The sequence below is a fragment of the Rhea americana genome, unplaced genomic scaffold (assembly GCF_003343005.1).
Source record: "Rhea americana isolate MKP2758 unplaced genomic scaffold, rheAme1 scaffold_46, whole genome shotgun sequence".
Lineage (NCBI taxonomy): Eukaryota > Metazoa > Chordata > Aves > Rheiformes > Rheidae > Rhea > Rhea americana.
The window spans coordinates 985065-1007678 of record NW_028186601.1 but is presented as its reverse complement, the minus strand read 5'-3'; the positions used below and the strand labels follow the sequence as shown (position 1 = coordinate 1007678).

Here is a 22614-nt window from a genome sequence, read left to right as displayed (position 1 = left end):
CTGACTCTGTTTTATTGGGTGTATATCCATTGAAAAATCTAAATTAGATGAACTAATCTGTAAAATGTAATTTTACCCTATGTTTCTGTCTCTAAGGGTAAAAGCATACATACTCCATCTGACCTATGGCTTGTCAGTTGGCAAAACTGAATACTGATTCTTGGCAAAATTGAACATTCCTTTATTCTCTGCAGAGGAGGGCTAGCTGAGAGGTTATGTCGACTGCAGAACAGAGAAAGGTCTGCCATTAGCTTTTGGAGACATCAGTGTATTTCAGAGGTTGAAATCCCACCAGGTAAGAAGTATTATACTATTATGTGAAAGCATGAAATTTTCACTACTAATACTGAAAGTATATACTCTATATGTATGCATATGTACACAATGCAATTAAAGTTTATAAATAAAGTTTATATAAAATGTATCCATTGCCTAACATGGGGTTCATGTTCTACAGATTCTTTTCAGCACTTACATCTCATTTCAGTTAAATAAGGTGATTTGTGATGTCCCCATCATCAAAGCGTTTGAATATAAGGGATGAAGAACTTTTAGAGCTCCTAGATTTCCTGCATCATTGGGGAAATGGTACTTCCAGCAGGTTGTAGGTCAAATCAAGGTTTATTTTATGTGAGAGTGTGGGTTTGGGTGTGTAGACAGTTTTTTGATCTTTGTTGCTTTTCTGTAACCACTTTTTCCTCTTAATGTGTTGATACATCTTTAGTTTGAAGTCAGCCATATTCATGGGTAAGTGCTGAAATTGTGGATGACAGCAAGTATGTGCAAATAGAACATGACTGTAGAGTAAGTGGAAAGACTGAGTATAGTGGGCCCTTCAGTCAAAATGAAGGAGTGGAGGGGCTCTGGTAATTTGTTATGAGTTACTGATAGCACCACTCTGCTGTGAGATTTCTTGAGACGTAATAGAATCATAGAGTTTAAGGAAAAAGAAACAGTTTTGTTTTTGTTTTTTTTAATCTACTTGTGTGTGTGACTGTAAGTATTTACTCTGTATTAAGCCCAATAAGTGTTTCTGAGCACATACTAACTTGCGTCACAATCTTCATTTTCATAAACTAAACAGATTGAGTTCTTTAAGGCTCTCTAAAGTATTTTCTCCAGCCTTCGAGTAATTTGCATGGCTTTTTATTGCTCCCTCTCAAACTTTTCAACATGATTTTAAAAACAGAGGCAGTAGCACTGTATGTATTCTTCCTGTCCTAGTCTCATCAAATCCATCACCCAGGTCCTGTTCACTACTCAGCCTCTGTTATGTTAAAGGCCTGTAGTAGGTGTCGGGTTTGGTTTGCTCTTGGTCACAGCGTGATGCTGGAAGCGCATGTTTAACTGGTTGTCCAGTGCAATTCTGTAACTTCTGTAGCTGTTGATTTCTGAGATGCAGTTCCCCACTCTTCAGTTAGGGCTTGTGTTTCTTGTGCTTAAATGTAGGGAAGTATGAAGGCCTATGTTTGGGTCTGTATGCCCAGTTAACTAGGCAGTTCAGATTCTGTTTAGCTCACTCGTTTAGTCATGAATTTGCTTCAATTTGTGGTATCCACAATGTTTTTGGTATTAGTTTTTTTGGAACTTGTTTTTACATAATTGATGAAACCTTTTAATTATGTATTTACTTCCAAATACTGTGGGAACTGCTCTGATTCAATGATGGTTCTCTGCTAATGAGGAGTTCTAACTGGAGTTCAGAAAGTTAGTTCTCTGAAATATATTTTGCACTCCTTTTAAAGGGTACCTTATTGATCATGGAAATGGCTGTTTTTCATTAGAATATTGTACAATTTTAAGTCCTTACCAATTCTAACGAGTTGAACACTTTTCTGGCTAAAACTAATTTCATAGTTGTTCACAGGGACGTTAGAGGGCTTACATCCTGCAGTCACTTGCATGCTACATGTTCATGAAGTGTCACTCATACAGACTGGCACTACTTATATTTCTGTCCTTAATTCTTCAGTTATTTTTCCAATCACTTTGCCTGATGTCAAGCTAGCTGGTCTTTATTTATCTAGGTCACTTAATTTGCCCTTCCTGAATAGTAGCACACTGTCATCATTCTTTCAGTCTTTTGGATTTCACTGGTATTTGAAGGCTCACTAGAAAGTAACATCGAGGAACTAGAAACATCTTTAGCCAACTCTTTTCAGAACTGCTATGTGGATAATTATGTAGGCATGCTGACTTAAAACTAATTGTACCTTCTGCATTTTATTTATTCTCATCCTGAGTTACTAATGGATAGGAGATTACTTCATCATTCATGTGTCATTTGAGGCTATCCTCTTGCTTCTTCTGAAATATGAAACAGAAATTTGTGTCAAATTTTAGTTACATTAAAAGTTCTAATATTCTCTGTAGTGATGGATCTGAAACATTGGTTATATTCTTTTTGTCCTAGCATCATATGTGTTATTACAAAGCTTATATTTGGCTGTTTACCAGTTTGTTAGACTTTAACTCTTAGGCTGAAATACTCCTTGCTAAATAGCTGCCTCTGGCTGAATTTCTTTCTTTGGCTCTTCTTCTTTCTTTCAAGAAATGAGTCAGAATTGCTGAGTATTTTATGAGAAAAAGGCTGTGGGAGAATCGTTTGCTTTATTTTAAAGTATGCTTTAAAATTTTGAGTGAGTGTCTTCAAGACAGTTTCATTTTGGCAGAAGATGAGCTGCTTCTTGGATACGCCTTTTGTTATCATGATGAAAATCTACAAGAATTTAGGCAAGTTATAAGTCTTCAGGAAAAATTACTGTTTCATTTGTCCTGTGAACATTTGCTAAAGCTTATAACTAAATTCCTGAAAGATGCTGAGCATGTCTTAATTCAAGACTAATTTAACATCACAACCATTCACTTCCCATTCTCAATCCGTAGTCTAAGGCATGAAGGTGGTATGATTATCAGTAAAATAACTATAATAATATTTTGGGAGTATCTTTTTAGTCTGGGGCAAAACTTATTTTTGGTGGTTTGTTCTTAGAATGGCAAAACAGTTTTATGACACTCAAATAAAATTGGTGCCTAATTTTGAAAGAATCAACCCGGATGGCTGAAATTTTAGAAATGTAACTAGATGAACTTCCAATTGTCTGCACTCTGCAGCAAAAGTAAACCACTTCTAGTTTTCATCTGTTTAGTTTCATACTAAGGGGGTCTCACTGATTGGAGATTCTTCTGGGATTTTTTTTCCCTCAGTTTTGCCTATTAGTATTTCTAAACCACACCCAGGATTGCTTCTGACTTTGGCAACAGAATTTACCAAATGCCAGACACAGAAGACCCAAATGAGCTCAAAGATCGATGTGGAGGAATTGGAGTCATTTAGTTGCTGGGAGAGCTGTCAAATCACTTTACATCTTACATTGACATACAAACCAGAAGTTTAGTGATAAGGCAAAGGGTGGCAGTTTCCAGCAAGATCAATTTGAAGCCCTGCTTCCATTTGATATTTAAGAAGAAAAATGTTTCCAGAAGCGTGGGCCGTTCCCCCCAGTAGGCATTTCATGTTACAGAATTTAATGCTTTTATTTTGCTGTTGTTTGTTTGTTTTTTTTTTATTGTATCGATGTCCATGTTTTCAAAAAAAATTTTTTTTGGCTTTGTTTTTTAAAAATTCCTTTCTGTTTGCTCCCCTGACCTCTTTCTGTCAGTAACCATTGTGGTTTGGCTGCCTCTTGGTCACTGGGACGAATCACCGCCTCGGAAAATAGCACCTCCTTTCAGCAAGCATTTTCTTGGTCATTATCCATTACACAGGGATCTCACTTTTGTCTAAATCATTTCATAGGACATAAGAACATGTGGACATAAAACACTTAAGAACATATGGAGCATAAGATATAGAAAATGATTTATTCTTTCTCCTTTGGAAAATTTTTCAATGTTTTATTCAGCAGCCATTCCTCAGGTTGGGATAGATGCTAATTAGGACTGTGTTTTGCAAGGTGAGAGACACTGATGGTGATTCTCCTGAAACCTTAGACAACTATGGAGCTGGGGATATCCTAAAGCAAGGAAAACAAAATATAGCAATTCAACTTAACTGAGTTCTTCCTGGTTGGTAATTCCACTTCCAAAGCTAAACTGACAGTTGTGTACACCCTGAATGCACCCGGGTTTGCCCTGTCAGCCAAAGGCCTGAAAGGAAGAACACCAAAGCTTGCCTACACTTTACAGAGTTAGTTTGATGGTCACTGGAGTCGAAATCCTGTGACAGAGAATGATATCAGGATCTTCTCCACAAATTCAGAACAATATTTTTTCCTAACAAGATACAAAAAGGAGACTGAAAGATATATAGTTCCCATAAAGTAAATGTGATCAGTCAAGCAGATGGTTAGAGTATTGTGTGCAAGGGCCTTTAGACCATTTGCAAACTTTTTTTCTCTGTTCAGTGCTGTAACTTCCCTGTGAAGCTTCCTGTTTGGGCAAAGAGGAGATGTGGACAGTTGGGGGGTGGGGAGAGGGAGGGGAGAAGAGGGGAGGGAAGAAAGAAAAGGGAAAAAAAAACAAAAAACTTTTTCCTGTCAACATCTGCTGGTTATATGGGGACTGCATGATGCAGAAGTAAAAAACAGTGTTCTTCTAAGTTCCATCAGACAACTCTCCTGTCTATAGGAGAGGATACAAAAAAATATTTGGAGCAACCTGGTGTAGATTGTTTTTAAAAGGAACTTCTAAAATTTTACTTTTTATACATTTTATTTTCTGCAGTTTGTTTCTCTTGCAGTTATTATTAAGGCAGTTCTCTAGTATACTTCTGTATTCTAGATATTCTTTAGCATTTGTAATCTGCTATGAAATATTTGGTATACCTAACTCTACACTATCAGCACCTTTAATATGTGTAGATTGGGGTGCGATTAAGATTTAGAATGAACATTTTGTGTTTGGATTATAATTGAATTTGAACAATAAATTATTAACAAACCTAAGACACTCATATTCACTTCCACACTGCCCCTTCCCCTTGAGGGAGGTGGCCTTGAAGAAGCAACAATTCTACAAGTTACTGAAGCAAGGGAACACATGAAAGGGAGGAGGGCAAAGCCCTAAAAAGCCTTGAAGATGAGATTACATGCATAACAGCACATTTGCAGGAAGGCTGAAAGGCTTGCAAAAGAGGACGTAAACAGTGACTTCCCCCCTTCCACTTTCAGTGATTAGTTAAGATGAGGGCGAGAAAGGATTTTGGCAGCTTGAATGAGATGAGACATGCACAAATTTATCTGTGTGGATGAAGAAAAAAAGAATAGTCCTTAACATCATTCCAGCTCACCTTGCAAAATTCTTCTATAAATATAAAAGTCTGAGCTTTGCTAGCTATTGCATATTATCTTAGTTCTTCATAGTATGTTTTGGATATTATTTAAGGGTTAATACTATAAATTAAAAAAATGGCAAGTGGTCAGTTTTGTTTCTCTTCTTATCCTAGGTGAATGTCTGAACTTGTTACAGAATTTGGGGGAAAAATCAAATATAAGCCTGTCTTTTCAAACAAGAATTCTTTGTATTATTTTTCTTTTCTTATGAGAAACAATAACGACAGGCACAGTCACTTTAAGTAGCTTACATATGTTCTTATAAAGAAATGTATAATGTTTAAAGTAGGGCCAAATTTAGCAGCCTCTTTTAAATGAATATAGCTATGGCAAGCAGCCATCATGCCTGCAAGACTTGGTGTATTTTTGAGAAAAATCTTTCTGAATGGCTTCAGAAGTTCAGCTCAGAATAACAATATGTATAGATCAGAATAGCAACCAGATGTGTTTGTACAGGCTGTGAAAATGTCAGAATCGCTATGCTGCCTTCTGGTTTTAAACATTGACTTTGGATTGGAAGAATCAGCTTGGTATATACCTAGCTGCCAAGTTTGGTATACCTGTATCTGGCATCTTTTATGAGGGGGAGAAGGCAGAACAAAAAAAAAGGATGTCAACCAAAAGAACACTTTTCTTTTATGCCAGTCATTGGACATTTTATATTTTTTATGCTTGAGAATGAAAGTAATTGGCTATTATTTCACTGCAGATAGTAAGTGCTGTTCCAGGGTACTGCACGGTTTTGGCAGAAAATTGAGACTTCGGGATAAAATAATACCGTTGAAAAAATAACCGAGGGACAAATTTGAAAGTGTGTTGCTAGCTTGCTTTATTAAACAAGGTATAGTATTGGGATAATGTGGGGTTTTCTTTATTTTATAGTTTTGTGTTCTATATCTGATCAGTCCATCAGAATCAAATGCAGAAATTGACTTTTATTCTTAGTAGAGTAAATACTGTTAACAAAATGAATCACACAAGATTCTTTGCACATTCAATGGGAAATGTTATTTTATGAGAGCTTTTAGCTAGGACTATGAGAAATTAGAGAGTCAAACACATGTATTTCATGTAGTTCACATTTCTAAAGAACTTGCCATTTAACTGAAAGTATCATTTAACTTCTTCAGACTGTTCTTTAGAAGTCAACTAAGTGTATGTCAGATACAGTACAAATTTGCTTCTAAACTGCAGTTCATACATATGATGTCTGTATTTGATAGTTCTTTGAGCAGAAGTAACAAAATAATTTTTTTCTTAAAAGCATCTGTCCTTCTCCCATAACATTCAGATACCATTAAGATCAAGAATGAAACATTGTGACTGTTTAGCTGGTGAGAACAAATACAGGTTGTCCTGACTGCCTTTGTACAAAACAAATATTTGTTAGCTTTTATCCCCCCCCCCCCCAAAAAAAAATATCATGATTTAAAGCAGTCTCATCCTCCTCCCAGTCTCTTGGGTTTTCGTATGAGTTTGTCTTTCTTTTTCGGAAGACTCTGTACTTGCATGAATCATTTCCAATCATTTTTATTGACTTGGAAGGAATATGTTGAAGTATTTTTTCCTTTTCTGTCTTACCCTGTTTACTTGATTTCTTTCATCCTTGTTACTTACGGACTGGTGTAACTCCTGTGCATAAGGAGAGTTTACAAAACATTCCTTTCTGTGATTGTTATTTTGACATTCTCTCTTTGAATGATAGTACACATACACTTTTTTACTGGTAGATGTACATACTCTTTAGTATTGGAGTATTTCTGTTACAGTAGTAATAGTTTGCACCCTGTTCTTCTACATGCCCACACATAGGCATATTTATTTATTTATTTTTCAAAATGCTTAATGGAGCAGAGCTGTATACTGTTTGGCATTTTTCTAACTTCAGATTTCTTCTTTGCTTATAAGCTCTGTACTGTGTGCTTAAAATTCACCATTTTTGCTATGGTCTCCCTGAGCATTTATTTTTACCTGGTGTATATTCAGTCTGAAGATGTGATATTGTCTTTCAGTGATCTGAGTGAGATGCATTCCCTGGTCATTGCAAGATTTTTTTTTACAGAAGAGGAAAGAATCCAAAATGCAGAAGTAATCACTGAACTACACTACAGAACCTTCCTGCCTTTGGTCTGATCTTGCTGCTTGCTACCAGCAGCAGCCTTTGCTCCGTGATGAAGTATTTGAGTACGGTTTCCCAGTTCTAGTCCCAATGATTGAGATTAAAAAAAGGACCTTGAGACAATTGCGATTGTAACTATTGATTCCTCAGTTTTCTTCGAGTTGACAGAGGTAGCATGTTAGACAGGGTTGCATCCAGGCGGGCCTTGAATATCTCCAGAGAAGGAGACTCCACAACCTCTCTGGGCAACCTGCTCCAGTGCTCTGTCACTCTCACAGTGAAGAAATTCCCCCTCACGTTGAGGCAGAACTTCCTGTGCTTCGATTTTTGCTTGTTGCCTTTTGTCCCATCACACGGGACAACTGAAAAGAGTTTGTCTCTGTCCCCTTGACACCCTCCCATCAGGTACTTATCCACATTGATAAGATCCCCCCTCAGGCTTCTCTTCCCCAGGCTGAAGAGGCCCAGCTCTCGCAGCCGTTCCTCATAGGGCAGGTGCTCCAGCCCTCTGATCATCTTTGTAGCCCTACACTGGACTCTCTACAGTAGCTCCATGTCTCTCTTGTCCTGGGGAGCCCAGAAGTGGACACAGTACTCGAGGTGAGGCCTCCCCAGGGCTGAGTAGAGGGGCAGGATCACCTCCCTCGACCTGCTGGCAACAGTCTTCCCAATGCACCCCAGGAAACCATTGGCCTTCTTGGCCACAAGGGCACATTGCTGGCTCATGGTCAATTTGTCATCCACCAGCATGCCCAGGTCCTTCTCTGCAGAGCTGCTCTCCAGAGCTGGTCAGCCCCCAGCTTGTACTGGTGCGTGGGGGTTATTTCTCCCTAGGTGCAGGACCCTGCACTTGCCCTTGTTGAACCTCAGGAGGTTCCTCTCTGCCCAACTCTCCAGCCTGTCCAGGTCTCTCTGAATGGCAGCACAGCCCTCAGGTGTGTCAGCCACTCCTCCCAGCTTGGTATCATTGGCAAACTTGCTGAGGAGGCACTCCATCCCCTCATTCAGGTCATTGATGAAGAAGTTGAACAGAATGGGACCCAGTACTGAGCCTGGGGGACACCACTAGCCACAGGCCCCCAGCTAAACTCTGCACCACTGATGACGACCCTCTGAGCTCTGCCTTTCAGCCAGTTCTCAATCCACCTCACTGTCCACTCATCTAACCCACACTTCTTGATCTTATCTAGGAGGATGTTATGGGAGATAGTGTCAAAAGCCTTGCTGAAGTCAACATACACAATGTCCACTGCTCTTCCCTCATCTACCCAGCCACTCATCCTAACGTAGAAGGCTATCAGGTTGGTTAAGCAGGATTTGCCCATGGTGAATCCATGCTGACTGCTCCTGACCACTTTCTTTTCCTCCATATGCTTGGAGAGGACGTCCAGAATGAGCTGTTCCATCACTACAGTCATTTTTTTAACTACTATTTCTTGTCACTGCCAAATGCATAGATGCAGGCAAAGATTAGCATTTATAGCAGGACATGGTACCATCACTTATGAAGAGCTTCTAGTGTTGGAGTCTCTGTCTACTTTGTTTCTCTCAAATTCATAACCTACTTGAGCTAAGCTGCACAGAGAGGCTTTGGGTATCCCAGGTAACACACTTTAATCATGCAGGACATAGTAAATTACTCCCAAAGCTATCTTTCTCTTCAGGATCTGAGGAGTGTTGCATACTCCGCTTAATCCTGAAGCAGTTTTCCTCATCCTGTCAGTCTTGTAGGGACTCTTCACTACTGGAGAGCTTTGTTCTATTCTAAAGAGAGTTTGTTCCCTGTGAGGTCTTTCTATTCAAGGCTACTGCTGCTCTTTTTGAGCCCTTGAACGGTGGCATTTCAGCAGAATTCACTTGAGTGAGGTGAAACCTGCTTGGAGTCTTAATGATATCTTGATATCTGATGTATTGCCATGTGGCATTTCAAGGCCCATTGGTCCTGTGCTTGCAGTGTTTTCAGCTTCCTGTCACAGTGTAACAAGAAAAATAGGAATTATCCAGGCCCAAGTGTTCGTTTCTGTATTTCTTCCTCAGTTACCTTCCTTGTTGATAGTTATGGAGTTACTAAAGCAGACCTCAGAATTATATTTTAGGGACTGAAACCAGAATGTTTGAACACTTCTGTAAGATTGTATACCTCAGCATTTTTTTCTTCTTTGTAAGCTACTTTTTGGTTGTTTGGAGGGAAAGGATAAGACTGACTTTAATTGTTTGCACCTAGACTACCCTTAGCATGGGCAATACATCCTTCAGAACCGTTTACCATTCAGTATTGATGCAGCTCTGTGCCTTAAATACAGTCCTTTGCACTATCAGAAACTCCAGAGTAGTGCAGAAGTTTTTAAAAGGCTCAAGATTTCAGGGTCCATGATCTCCAGAGGAACAGGAAACCTTTTTCCCCTCCTGGAATCCAGGGTAATGTGGAACAACTGCAAGGTCTTGTGTCAACACATTAATTTTGGAGTGATGCTATATAATGAAGGGCAGTATTGCTCCAAGTACTGAAATAATAAACAGAAATTTAAAGAATTGACTGGGGAATTTGATTGGTGCACTAAGTATGAGATTTGCTTATTTATCTCCCACACAGTTGAAGTATCTTAGTTGAAGAACTGAGCTTCTTTGTCTGGGTTGCAAATTGGAGCGAGAGAGACCAACATCCCAGAGGTCATGTGGAATTAAATAATTGACTAGAGACATAAGAGCAGGCATGCCAGGTCGTCAGATCAAAAGTACATCTTTCTTAGGGTCCTGTTTCTGGCAGTGGCAAGAGCTTCTAGAATACCTAGGAAAAATTGTAACAGGGCTAACACGTAATGACATTTCCCTGGAATATTCTGCCAACTTCGAAAAAGCCCTGGCTCAGGGACTTTCTGAACCAGAAATAGTGTCTATGTATTTAGTGGTTTTGAACATGTATTTATATATTTTTTTCCTACCAGAAAGTTGCTGAGGTTTTTATTGTTTGTTTGTTTTTGTTTTGAACCCATACTTAGAATACAAGCTTGCTTTGGTCACATAATTGTGACGTATCAGGCTTTCTTTTTCAGGAATGGTGCACAAGATCTTTACCAGGTTTTTTATTGTTGCCAAAAAGACCTTCCCCTCTGATTTCAAAGGTTCTGATAAAAGTGACAGTGACAGGTTGATTTGCCTAGGTTTGGCTTAGGACTTTTTCATCTGCCTTTGAGATGCCTGAGTGCACAGCACTTCTTCTTGTGCTTGCTGATGGAGAGCTTGGCTGTGCTGAGTCTGCCTGTCCAGTCCTCGTGACAGCAATACTGGCTGGCTTTTGTCAGTGGTTCTCATCTCTTGCTTGGGCAATGAGGGAAGTTCTTGTCAATAGTAGAAGGGCTTCACCAGAGATATGTATGTGGTTAAATGTCTGGTTGCTTTTACCAGTCAACCCTCCTGCTGCTTGTAGTTGTTCTGGACCACTTGTTAGTACCAGAGAAATTCAGGTGTTTGATCACGGTCCATCTAGCAATGATTTCTGTCTCTCACCTTCTAGTAGTTGGCACTTGCCGCAGCAAAGTGTTCTGCAAGGGATTGATGCGACTTTTATGGGTGGAAACTGACTCAGCTCCTCACTGGTACCTGAACGTTTGTACATCAGCCCTCCTGGGACCAGTTTTTGGAATTGCTAGTAATCAACCTGTTGGGGCATCTTGCAGTGAAGGTATTTCTTCTTACTGAAAATTCTGACAGGAGCACAGGAGGGCTACAAGTCTTAATAGCTAACTTCCCCTCCTTTTAAATGGTGCTATTTAGAGGATGCATATTGTGAGTCCCAAATTCCTCTCCAGAGTTTGCTCTCAATCAGATGACTTTCAGTGCCCTTCACTCTTCATTCTCTGCATCCCAAGTCTTGTGTATCAAGGTTTGAAGCTGTATTTCATGCCCCTGTCATTCATAAGCCCTCTCTTTTTATGTTCTTGGGACCAGATCCTTCAAATGATCCTTGAGTCTCTGTATGTCAGGGGATATTTTCCGTGACTTTCCAGCTGTCTCTGTGTGAACATTATTGGAAGGTGCTGAAAGGGGCAGCTGTCCATGCCAGAGTGTGTTCCAGAACAGCCAAGCTGCAGCAGTCCTCTGCTGCCAGGAGCTCAGACTCTGTGCCAGGGCTTTGCTCAGAAATGTACCCACATCTGACACTGGTCAGACAGCTATCTGGATTTCCATCTTTATCTTTCTGAAGCATTGCACTGTTGTAATGGCATCAAAACAGAACTTTGTTAGCAGTTCTCAAGTTACTGTATGAGTGAAAGATTCCAAAATGTATCCAGACAAATATGTGCTCACAGGATGCAGACTTGTCAGTCAATGGTAGAGGAAAGGTTACCTGTAAGTTAGTAAACTAAGGCACGTTGAAATGAGTATAGGTATTTGCAGTTCTTATTTCTTTGGTCTTTCTCAGAGTGCCTCCCCTATAATGTTATGCCTAGATTCTGTGGTTGAAAGATAACACTAGATATGCTCTGGCCCATGTTTTCATCACCTCAGTGTGAGCGATGTGCATCCATGGTAGATATTATGAGCCTCAAAACACAAAAAAGACTCTGGCCAAGAGTTTTGGAATATACATATGAAGCATGCCTGTAGGCCATACACCTTTAGCAACTGGTACTGGTGTTCAGTGACTTCTCTTGATGGGGTACTGGTTTTCAGTGACTTCTCTTGATCTTGCCTGTCCTTTCTGGTAGCTGAAGGAGCTTCCTGAGGACAATCCAACCTGGGGACAATAAGGGGAAAAAAGTATTTGAATCATAGTTTTGTAGATATTCTGTCTCAAGTAGAGTTTTGAAACTGCCTTAATGGAATCTGGTTGGGTGTCATTGAAAAGAGCAGTCCTCCCTTCGTCTACTTGCTACCATTTGTCATTAGTTTCTTCCTCTTGCTAGTGTTTGCTCTTGTGCTTTGGTGCCTTTACAGTTAGCTGGATTAGCTCATTGATTTCATTAAAAACTAACCATAAAGAAATAAATTTGTGAGGGCTTTAGACAGTAGAATGGGTCGTAAGAGGAATATGTAGTGCAGGGTTAGGCAGGATTGTCCTATTTAGGAGCAACATGTTTTTAGACTGGCTAAGCCAATTACAAAGTTGTGCATCACAGTTATTGCTTGATCCTCCCCCCTGCCCCATTTATTATATTCAGACTTTCATATATATTGTGGTAAGGTATTCTTCCCTGGTTAAAATCAGTGGCTATTTCCTTACATTTGTAAGCTTACTTTTCTTAGGTTGTAGTTCTGCTTTGCAGATGAAGTGAATGAAGACTTCAGCAACCAAGCAAGAACTTCCATGAATTATCCAAGGGTGAGAGAGAACATTGTAAAACCTTAAAGTAACCTCTTCACAGGAATGAACAAACAAGCAGACTTTTCTGGAAGCTATAGAAATTGCAGTGATTCAGCCTATCTCCTCACCCACAAATTCTCCCTTCTGTGTGCAACCACATATGTTTGATTTATTTTTGATTGGCATAGCAATGAAAGAGCCAAATGAATTAAAAATAAAGCTGTGTCCTGAACTTTGGTGTTTCATCACATGCCAGAAATCCAAAGTGCTTTTTCATGTTGTTTGAGAGAGCATTCTATCATCAGCAGTAATAACAATTTCTAAGTAATTAAATTAAACTATCTCTGTGCATCTAAATAAACAAATAGATTGTGGTTCTGTAGAATGTGTATGTTTGCCAAGTTTTAGACTTGGATAAGTTGTTGAAATTGTGCTGCTTTTAATGGTAGAAGCATTCTGCTCCATTTAGTATCAACTCCCAGTTTTTGGGGCAACTTTAAGACTAGATTACAAAAGAGTTGATGCTTTGGTAGGGTTTTTTCTCCGATGTCTTTTAGAAGCCTACCTATAAATGTGATTCTTCATTTCATAGAATCATAGAATCAGTAAGGTTTGAAGGGACCTCTGGAGATCATCTAGTCCAACCTCCCTGTTCAGGCAGGGTCACCTAGAGCATGGTAGACAGGGTTGCATCCAGGCGGGCCTTGAATATCTCCAGAGAAGGAGACTCCACAACCTCTCTGGGCAACCTGCTCCAGTGCTCCGTCACTCTCACAGTGAAGAAATTCCCCCTCACGTTGAGGCAGAACTTCCTGTGCTTCAATTTTTGCTTGTTGCCTCTTGTCCTGTCACACGGGACAACTGAAAAGAGTTTGTCTCTGTCCCCTTGACACCCTCCCATCAGGTACTTGTACACATTGATAAAATCCCCCCCTCAGGCTTCTCTTCCCCAGGCTGAAGAGGCCCAGCTCTCGCAGCCGTTCCTCGTAGGGCAGGTGCTCCAGCCCTCTGATCATCTTTGTAGCCCTACACTGGACTCTCTGCAGTAGCTCCATGTCTCTCTTGTCCTGGGGAGCCCAGAAGTGGACGCAGTACTCGAGGTGAGGCCTCCCCAGGGCTGAGTAGAGGGGCAGGATCACCTCCCTCGACCTGCTGGTAACAGTCTTCCCAATGCACCCCAGGAAACCATTGGCCTTCTTGGCCACAAGGGCACATTGCTGGCTCGTGGTCAATTTGTCATCCACCAGCACGCCCAGGTCCTTCTCTGCAGAGCTGCTTCTTTTGCCCCTGACTTTTAACCATTTTATAATTATGTATTTTAAAGAAGAATGTTATCAGACCATTGTTTTGTTTTAGTCATTTCTTCAAGGTGCTTCATCAACTAACTAGAATATATAGTGCTGACCAGTAAGAACTGTCATGAAATTTTATACAGAAGAAACGCATAGCTCAAAAGTGAGGAACAGCCTGTTTCTCATGAGTTGTCATATATATATGTGTGTGTGTGTGTGTGTATATATATATATATATATATATATATAAAAACTGTTGAGAAATGTGTTTCAGAATTGATTTTTTTTGACTTGTTTTTTTAAAGTAAATGAAAATCCCAATTGTATGTCTAAAGGAGAAGAGGTAAACGTTCAGTTGCTTTGAAGGCTGAGAATTTTTGTGGTTGGAAGAATTTGTTTATGCATGCCAGATGACTTGGAGTTGACAGAGGACCACAACTGCAGCTAGTAAGGCAAAATATAATTCAAGTGTGAATATTCTAAATCCTTGCTTTTAGGTGTAGAAAACTAGTCCATACTCAAACTTAGCAGAATTTTGCGCATAAACAGACCTTAACCAGTGTAGTGAGTATTTGGAGTGTTCTAGAGTATTTTTGCAATGCTGCAGTCTTCTCTAAGAAAGTGACAGGAGGTGATGAGGAGTAATAGCAGTGGTGTCTACTGCTCTTCATCATTAGCTCTTAAAGAACTTGGTAGAAAGGTTCGACTCTCTTGATCCTGCTTCACAGATCTGGAAAATTTGGCCAAACTGTAATGGTTTGGACAGAAGAGGCTCGTGTATCAGATGGGGGACTTTCTGGAGGAACCTTTATCCTGTTGGAAAATACCAGCTCGTGGGAAACAGTGCTTTGCAGAAACATGTTACATGTAATAAAAACTTGGTTGAAGTAAAAGTGGTTTCAAGAACATTGCAGTTTGGTGTTTCAAAATGAATTTATTTCAGTTTTATTATAAAATGTAATAAAGACTGGAGAATATAAAACAGACAAAATATTTTCTTGTTTTCTTTTGTAGAATTGGACTTTATTGAATAAACCTAAAAGGTTTTAGGCCCCAGTTTCTTTAATTTTTGTATTTCTTAAGCATAGGATTTTTCTTTTTTCTTTTTTTTTGTTTTTGAAGTTTCTCATAAACTGAAACTAAAATATTTTCCAAGGGAAATGCATTTATAATTGTGAAATGAGTCTTAAAAAATAAACAAATAAGCACAGTTCTGCTTTTAAGTTCCAGAACCACGTTCACAGTCCCTCCTCTGCTTTTTCTTTGCTGTGGGAAGACAACAATTTATATCAGCTGTGTTTTTTTTTTGTTTGTTTTTGGTTTTTCGGAATGTTCTTTTTTTCCCAATATAACTCATGAATCGGAATTGGTAGATTTGGGGTTCTCTTGTCTCTGTTCTTAGGCACTCTATCTTCTTTACCCACAGACAGTAAGCTTTAGTGGGTGGAAAACGGTAACTCTCTCATCAGTGACCAGAGTGCATTCTGAGTAGGGCTGCGGCAGAAAGGGAAAAATCTTACTGAATAGGGGCAGAGTTAGGGTTATCCCAGTCTGCCTGAGGAGATGCTGCGCGAGGCGACTGCAAAGGGAGCTGGGAGTAATTTTGTTTCAGTGCAAAGTTGTTACTTATTTAGCACGGAAAAATGCTTAGAATCAAACTGCAGGAATATTTGTGTATGTTAATACTGCTTTAAAACAAGAGCCTTCTATATCCTGAATGGAATTGTTAAATTGCAATTGTTAAATAGTCACCTAGTGATGAAATGGCTGATTAGTTTTACAATAATTATTTTTAAACAATGTATCTATATTACTCCTTCCTTCTCTCTGTTTGCTCCTAAATTTGAATCCTCAGAATATAGATTCTTTGTACCTAACAGGTACTCTTTTAGGTTGGTCCCTGACATCTGCTGTTTTCAGGGAGATTGAGAAGGACAGACATTGCTTCACCTTAAACATGCTGCATTTTTTCTGTTTTTAAATAAAACTAGTTTGTGCAGTATTCAATTAGAGTGTGAACAAGATGAATGAGTTGAGTTTAAAAAATTCAAATACGGTGGGTAGATTCTGCTTTTCTTTTTTCTTCCTTTTTTTTAAAAGCTTTGTGATTTCATGAATATTTGGAGGGCATGCATGTACACTTTTGTCTTCCACAACTCATTATATCCATCAAAAAAAGAAAAATTTCCAACCTGAAAACTTTAACATAAATCTTTTCTGTGTAGTGATGCATTCTACTTCATATTTGGCTTTTTTACAGATCAAACAGATTTGTGTGGGGCAAAGTAGAGGGATACACATCTACAGTGTGTCAAAATTTCTTTTCCCTCACTCAAATTTTGCATTTTCCCCCCATTTTTAAATTTGTAGATAAATCTGGTGTCCTAATTGTGAAGATTTTAGAAGTGTTTGAGGAGTGTACAATGCAAGTTGCCATCTGCCAGCAACTGGAACAGTCTCCTGCGGTGACTGCCTCCAAAGATGTTGTCACCAGTACAGTAGAACCAATACTGAAAGTCCTCTTTGCAAGAGAAACAGCAGCTCACCTGAAAAGTGGCCCACAGGATATCATCCACATCTATCCTCCATGGTAAGTACAGAGAACTGGTCATACTTGCTGTAGCACTGTAGACCAAGTGCTTGTTTTGTTAGACTGCTTGTTACGGTGTTGTAGAAAAGACCTGTTAGGGGTGGGAGGAAAGCAGGGCTCCCTTGTGGCAATCTGTTTCTAGCGGCTTGGGAGGCTTTGACAGGTATCTTGGGTATCTTGCTGATAATTTGGATAACAGCTAAATGTATAGCATAATGCCTCTAGTGCTGCCCAGGGCTTCAGTTTTGTTTTCACGTAATATTTTCATGTTTAGTGTGATAGAATGGCATGAGCGATGCCTTATCAATGATAAGGCCAATAAAGTGCATACTTTCTGGTAGCAAAGTAGTTCAGGAATGCTCATCTGTTGTCTCCAGTTTGGGTATAATGTTTCAGAAGAAAAGTCTGTATTAACTATATATAGCATTCAGCAAAGATAATGTGCAGCTTAAAAACAAGAAAAAAGAAATGAGAGACTACAGTACTCTTCAGGAATTAGTAAACAACTTTTGCATGGTTTCACCATTGCTGCTGCTGTCACTGTCTTAACTTCCCCAAATCTCTCTTCAGTGTGCCTCGCTGAACCTTTTCTGGAATTGTTCAAAATTTTTGGTCTAGATGGCAATTTTTCTGGATTGGATTGCTTTCCTGGTGTTTAGTGGAGGCAAAAAGTGATGAGCTTTCTGGTAAAGCAGCTGACCGTTGTATGGCTGTAAATGGGAAGGTTTGGTCATTATAAAAATTCAGGAACATTTTGAAGTAGGGCTATTATTCCTCTTTTCTCTCTTCCCCCATTCAAATTATAAGGCAGAGAATATTTGTCCAATATTTTTCGGCAGTGCGTTACCTGAGTTTTAGATTGTAACTGCAGTAGAAGACTGCTGATAATTATATTACTATATTCTTTTGCAAAATACTTATTCTGCAAGGTCCACATCTATTTTTTATCTTAATTGATAGCTGCAAGTCATTTGTGTTCTGCAATTTATACTCTCTCCCTTCTAAAATGATATTTAGCTGTTTTTGGAGATGATTCAAAAATTAAGGGAAGATGCTTAATCTATAGTTTATTGTGGCTATAGATGCAACTAATGGTAATTCAAATGTAAATAGATCAGTAGCTAAGAGAAATGCTGATGAATATTAAATGAAGTCTGATAAGAAATAAGTCACTTTTTTTCTTTTCTTCCTCCAAGTGCTTATGTTTGTTCTCCTTTCTTTCCTGTTTCCGTGCTTTATATTTGATCTTTTTGTTTCCATTTTCTCTTTGTTTCTCCCTCTTACTGACTTCCATCCCTGTTTCTAAACTACTAGGCATTGCTTTTATACCACTGTATCTTTCTGTGTAGGTTTGACTTAAACAAAGATTTCTGTACCAGCAAAACTGTTTCAGTTAGCGTACAAATCACTGTTTTTACTAACATTTACTGTCAGTATGCCCCGTATGGGGAAGTGCCTTAGACTGCTTTAGGTTATTCTGTGTGCTGGTGGAAGGTGCATCTCTGTATTGATACAATAGTATCAATAGTACTAGTATACTATTTTCAGTTGTTTGAAACAGTTTTAAACTTACCTGGACATAAATGTTACATATACATATGTGTTTATGTGTGCGTATACACTGAAATATTTTAAGAAATCTTCATAGCTGAAAAATTTTGTTTTAGTAGGATGCATTTTTCATATAAGCAAAGGGTTATTGCATAAAACCAGAATGTTTCTGCATGGGATATGTCTGAGCTGTCAGTGTCGCTCTCCTGGTCTCTGAGGCTCTCAAGGCCACTTTATAATTTAGTGAATAAAGGCAAATTTTCATTTTATCTTTTCTCTAGTCCAATTTTCTATCATTTTGGAATTATCTTGATGCCAATTGTCTCTTTGCTCACTTGACCAAAAGTAAAATGAAGTTGGGCTGGATATTGCTATATTTAATCTGTTTTCTTTGTTGTTTGTTTAGATTATTATTTGGTAATTTTGGTTTACAGTAAGTAGAAATTTGACTTGTATACTTAGTGAAAGCTTTCTCTGTTGAATTTCCAAGGTTCTATTCTATTAATTTTTTATTTCTGGACTCTGAATTGTTGAAATATATTCTGTATTGAATTTGCGCTTCTGTCATTAAAACAAATACTACTTATGATAGAATGTTTTCCTATCAAATTAAACATGCAACTACCATAAAAACGAATGAAACAAATCTAACCCTGACCTAAGATTGCTATAATAGGTGGAGCTATGATAAGACTATTTTGGTTTTGTCTTATAGTAAACAACATTGCATTATATTTCAATATGCACATCTGGTACATTGAAAGAAATAATGTAAATATGTATTTTTCAAACATAGACAGTACTTCTTAAAATGAAGGGGAAATTACTTAATTTTGTCTTTAACAATGCATGTGGCCATTATAAAAAGTTCTTGAAACCATACTGGAACTACTACTTGAATTGTGACAGCCACCTCAGCAATACTAACAAGGAATACCAGCAGCAGCTTTCTGACTCAGGTTGTTAGAAGATAGGCAACTAGCAAGTCTATGAACATTAACCCAAGTACATTTGTGCCTTTTATTTTGTTTTTTGTTCTTTTAAGGCAGAATTGTCATAATAAAAGAAAACTGGTAATTTCTTAATAAATACCCCCTGCCTTGCCCAGTTTCAACTAGTGAATATGTCAAAGAAGTGTCTGTAAACATCAAAAGCTATTTAGATAGAACTTCTGGTAAAATAACCACTTTTTTATCTTATTTATATTGTCAATCATAGAGAAAAAAGAGAACAAAAAAAAAAGTAGATGCAAGAGCAGATACTTAATCCTTAAATCACTCGAGTGTACTTGCGACATACATCATCATTGTCTATTTTGAGATGCTTGTGTCATAAGGCAAAATGGGGTGAGATGGGGTGAGTTAAAAGTGGACTGCTTCTGCTGCTGTGAACTAATGTCCATAGAGTAGAATTTTCAGATACCTTCAAAATTACACTCTAGAATTGTGTTCTGTAGGTATGTGCTTTGGGCTTTCTGACCAAGCAAGTAAGGTAGCAAATATATGCAGGTTATTTCACTGTGTGACAGCATTAATGAGCAAAGTTTGAGTGCATCAGGTCGGAGCCTTTGTGATACTAGACGCTGCTTTTGAAATTACATTTGTATGTGTTGTGAACTAACTGCATAAATTGGTATGTGAAATGTCTCTGGCAGAATACTTGCTGAAATACTTTGGGAAGCAGTGTTTAGAAATTTGTCCATGTGTTTTACGTACAGAATCTCATGCTACTTCAGCATTTGAACACAATACTTACTTTACTTCGTTACTTTAAAAAAATCGAAGTGTCAGGAAGGCAGTTACAGTAATCTTATCAGTGTGGACATACCCCATGAAGCGGGTCCTATTGACTTTCAGGGAGCTTGGATGTTGGAATAAGAATATGCAGGACTGAGCCCTATAATTGGATATGTTTTTCTTCAGATCAGTATTTAGTGTCTAAGGTACATATTTGCATTATGGAATGAAAGGGATTTCATTTTCTTTGGTGATAGGGAAAAAGACTTGGATAGGCTGATTAACATTTTCAAGCTATCTTGTCCAGTAGAGGAAGGACCTCAGCTTCCTACCCTTGGAGCTGTCTGCTCTAAGCCTGCTCTGATCTTGAAGCTGTATAGGTGTATTATTGCAGCGGTATACCTAAATAAAGCCTAAATACCTAAATGTACCTAAATAAAGGTTTGGACACATCATGCTAAAGCAGTTGCATGTTTTAGGCTGGAACTGGCTTATGTCTGGCCGGCTTGGAACCCAGGAGACACAAGAACTCAGTGCTGCCTGTACAGACTTGCTTTCTGTTATCTTTGCAATACCTGAGCAATTTCTGGCTTAAGGTTTTAAGTGAAAGCCTAGTAATTTCTGAAAACTTCTTCTGGATCGTTAAGTGTTTTTAACAGCTGGGAAAGGAAAAGCTTATTACTGGATGTAATTAAATCGATTACTAACTCTATTCACTTTGCACAAATACGTATCCAGCAAAAAAATGAAGACTCTGATATTTCAAAGACGTGTGAGAGAAGGAGAGCAAAGGTCTTTATGGACCTTCCTCTGGAGGTCGTTTTATGGCTTCAACTTGCCTGTTGTTTTATTTTGTGTAGTTGTAAAAATGATAGCATATAATTTACTATACCTAACAGAGAATGATAAGAATTGGTATTTTAAAGACTTCAAGATTCATTTAACAGCAGGAAAATGGTGGAGTCTAGAATTCTTTTCCCTTGCCACTAAACTTAGCAACTTCAAAGCATTTTTTGTCATTTCTTCAGTTAAAGTATGTTGATATTCATATAGTTATTGATAATAGCAATATAAACTGCGGATCACAATATGGGAATCGTTGGTTTGGACAGGCTTATAGGTCCATCCTGTTAAACATGATGGACTGGTATGAAATCTGTCTTTCAGAAGGTTCACAAGCTGCTAATAGCTGAAGGTCTAGGATAGTATGGAGAGGGTAAAAAATACTTTGTTTATGTTCTACCCTTATTTTACCTGCAGACACTGTGGCCATAGAGCACTGCAGAATACAAGATCCTTGGCTGGTTAGCCACTATTAGTACAACTTCTCTGTGTAAAAAATGTTAATTTTAGGAACGCAGTATGGTTAGTACATAAAACACTTTTAACTCTGTGACATCAGCAAGCAATTTGAAAGTTGTGCTTTATTTCTTTTACCTGTGAAACAGTGGGAGTCATAATCACTTGACTTTGAAAGTTTTCTGGTGTCTCGTGGAAGTGTTTCATGTAAACTTTTCGATTTATACTTGTCTTATATCAGATTCAGTCTTTCCTTAATGAAAGAAGATTAAATGAGCTCAAATTATTGTACATTTACTACCAAGTAAGAGTACACACAAAACATTACTACAGATAGCTCATGTGCAGTAATGAAACCTTGTGCCTTAAGTCCCTTAAGGTGGATCTTTTTGGTGTAGAAAAACCCAAGCAAGCCCTAAACAAGCTTATTTATGAGAAGCAATCTAGTTTTGTGGACATACATCTTATTTAGAATTATCCTGGATATGCCCCAAGCTGTTTTGTTGGCTCATCATCAGGACTTACGATAAATGTGTTACAGTGAGTTTTGCATTGCACGTATTCTTGGTGAGTAGTGAGAATACCAACATAGGGAGCTAATATAAAATAGATGTTTTGAACCAGTGTGAGTGATGCTTAAAAAAAAAGGTTTGTCCTCCATTTGATGAGGATTCATAGTTTTTATTGCTGTTGCTATTACTAGTTAAGGGAGACATTTAAGAACACTGTTACAGAATATCTCACTGTCATAAAAAAGATCAGGTCAAAGTAGGACCTTGTGATCCATATATTAATGAAATGTAGAAATGACCTCCTGCTGCTAGGTAAGAGGGAAAGAATCTATTTTCTTTAAAATTTTCTCATTCAATAAAAATAAAATACAAGCCCAAATTAAAAGATGTGGGAGAAATAACTTCTGTATAAAGTCAATTTCTCTACGTGCTCCACTGAGGGAGGCAGCTTCTCTGAACATCACATTGGTCAGTTGGAAAAAACAATTTATACTTGCCATCTTCCTTTGTTGAAACATAAGTATTTATAGGTACATATACATACATACATACATACATACATTTAAATGTGTGTGTTAAAAAAAAAAGAAAAGGGACAAAACTCAGACAAATAGAAAAGAAATCAACAGACAAATTCCTCCCATTGAAAGGAAGTTAGCTCTGTTTTTACATTCTTTCTTTGAAGATGTTATAACAGCAGAGTGGGAGAATCCTGATAAGAGGGAAGAGGCTCAGTCAGAAGATAAAATTCTGCAAAAATTAAGAGTTGTAAAGCCAGTGTGGTCACTGTTTCTAAAGTACATACAGGAATGGCCTTGAAGCCACAGATCAGATCAGATCATCTGTTTGGAATTGCCTCTCAGAGATCATGTAGTTG

At 38.3% G+C, this 22614-nt stretch overlaps 1 protein-coding gene across 1 annotated transcript in view; it reads left to right on the top strand.

Annotated features, from left to right (window-relative positions):
- Positions 1-22614, top strand: part of SPIDR (scaffold protein involved in DNA repair) — a 202661-nt gene that overhangs the window by 61985 nt on the left and 118062 nt on the right. Inside the window, exons 7-8 of the mRNA XM_085316261.1 lie at positions 195-295; positions 16420-16639. Coding sequence (XP_085172387.1) covers positions 195-295; positions 16420-16639 — 321 coding nt within the window. The remainder of the gene's footprint in view (positions 1-194; positions 296-16419; positions 16640-22614) is intronic.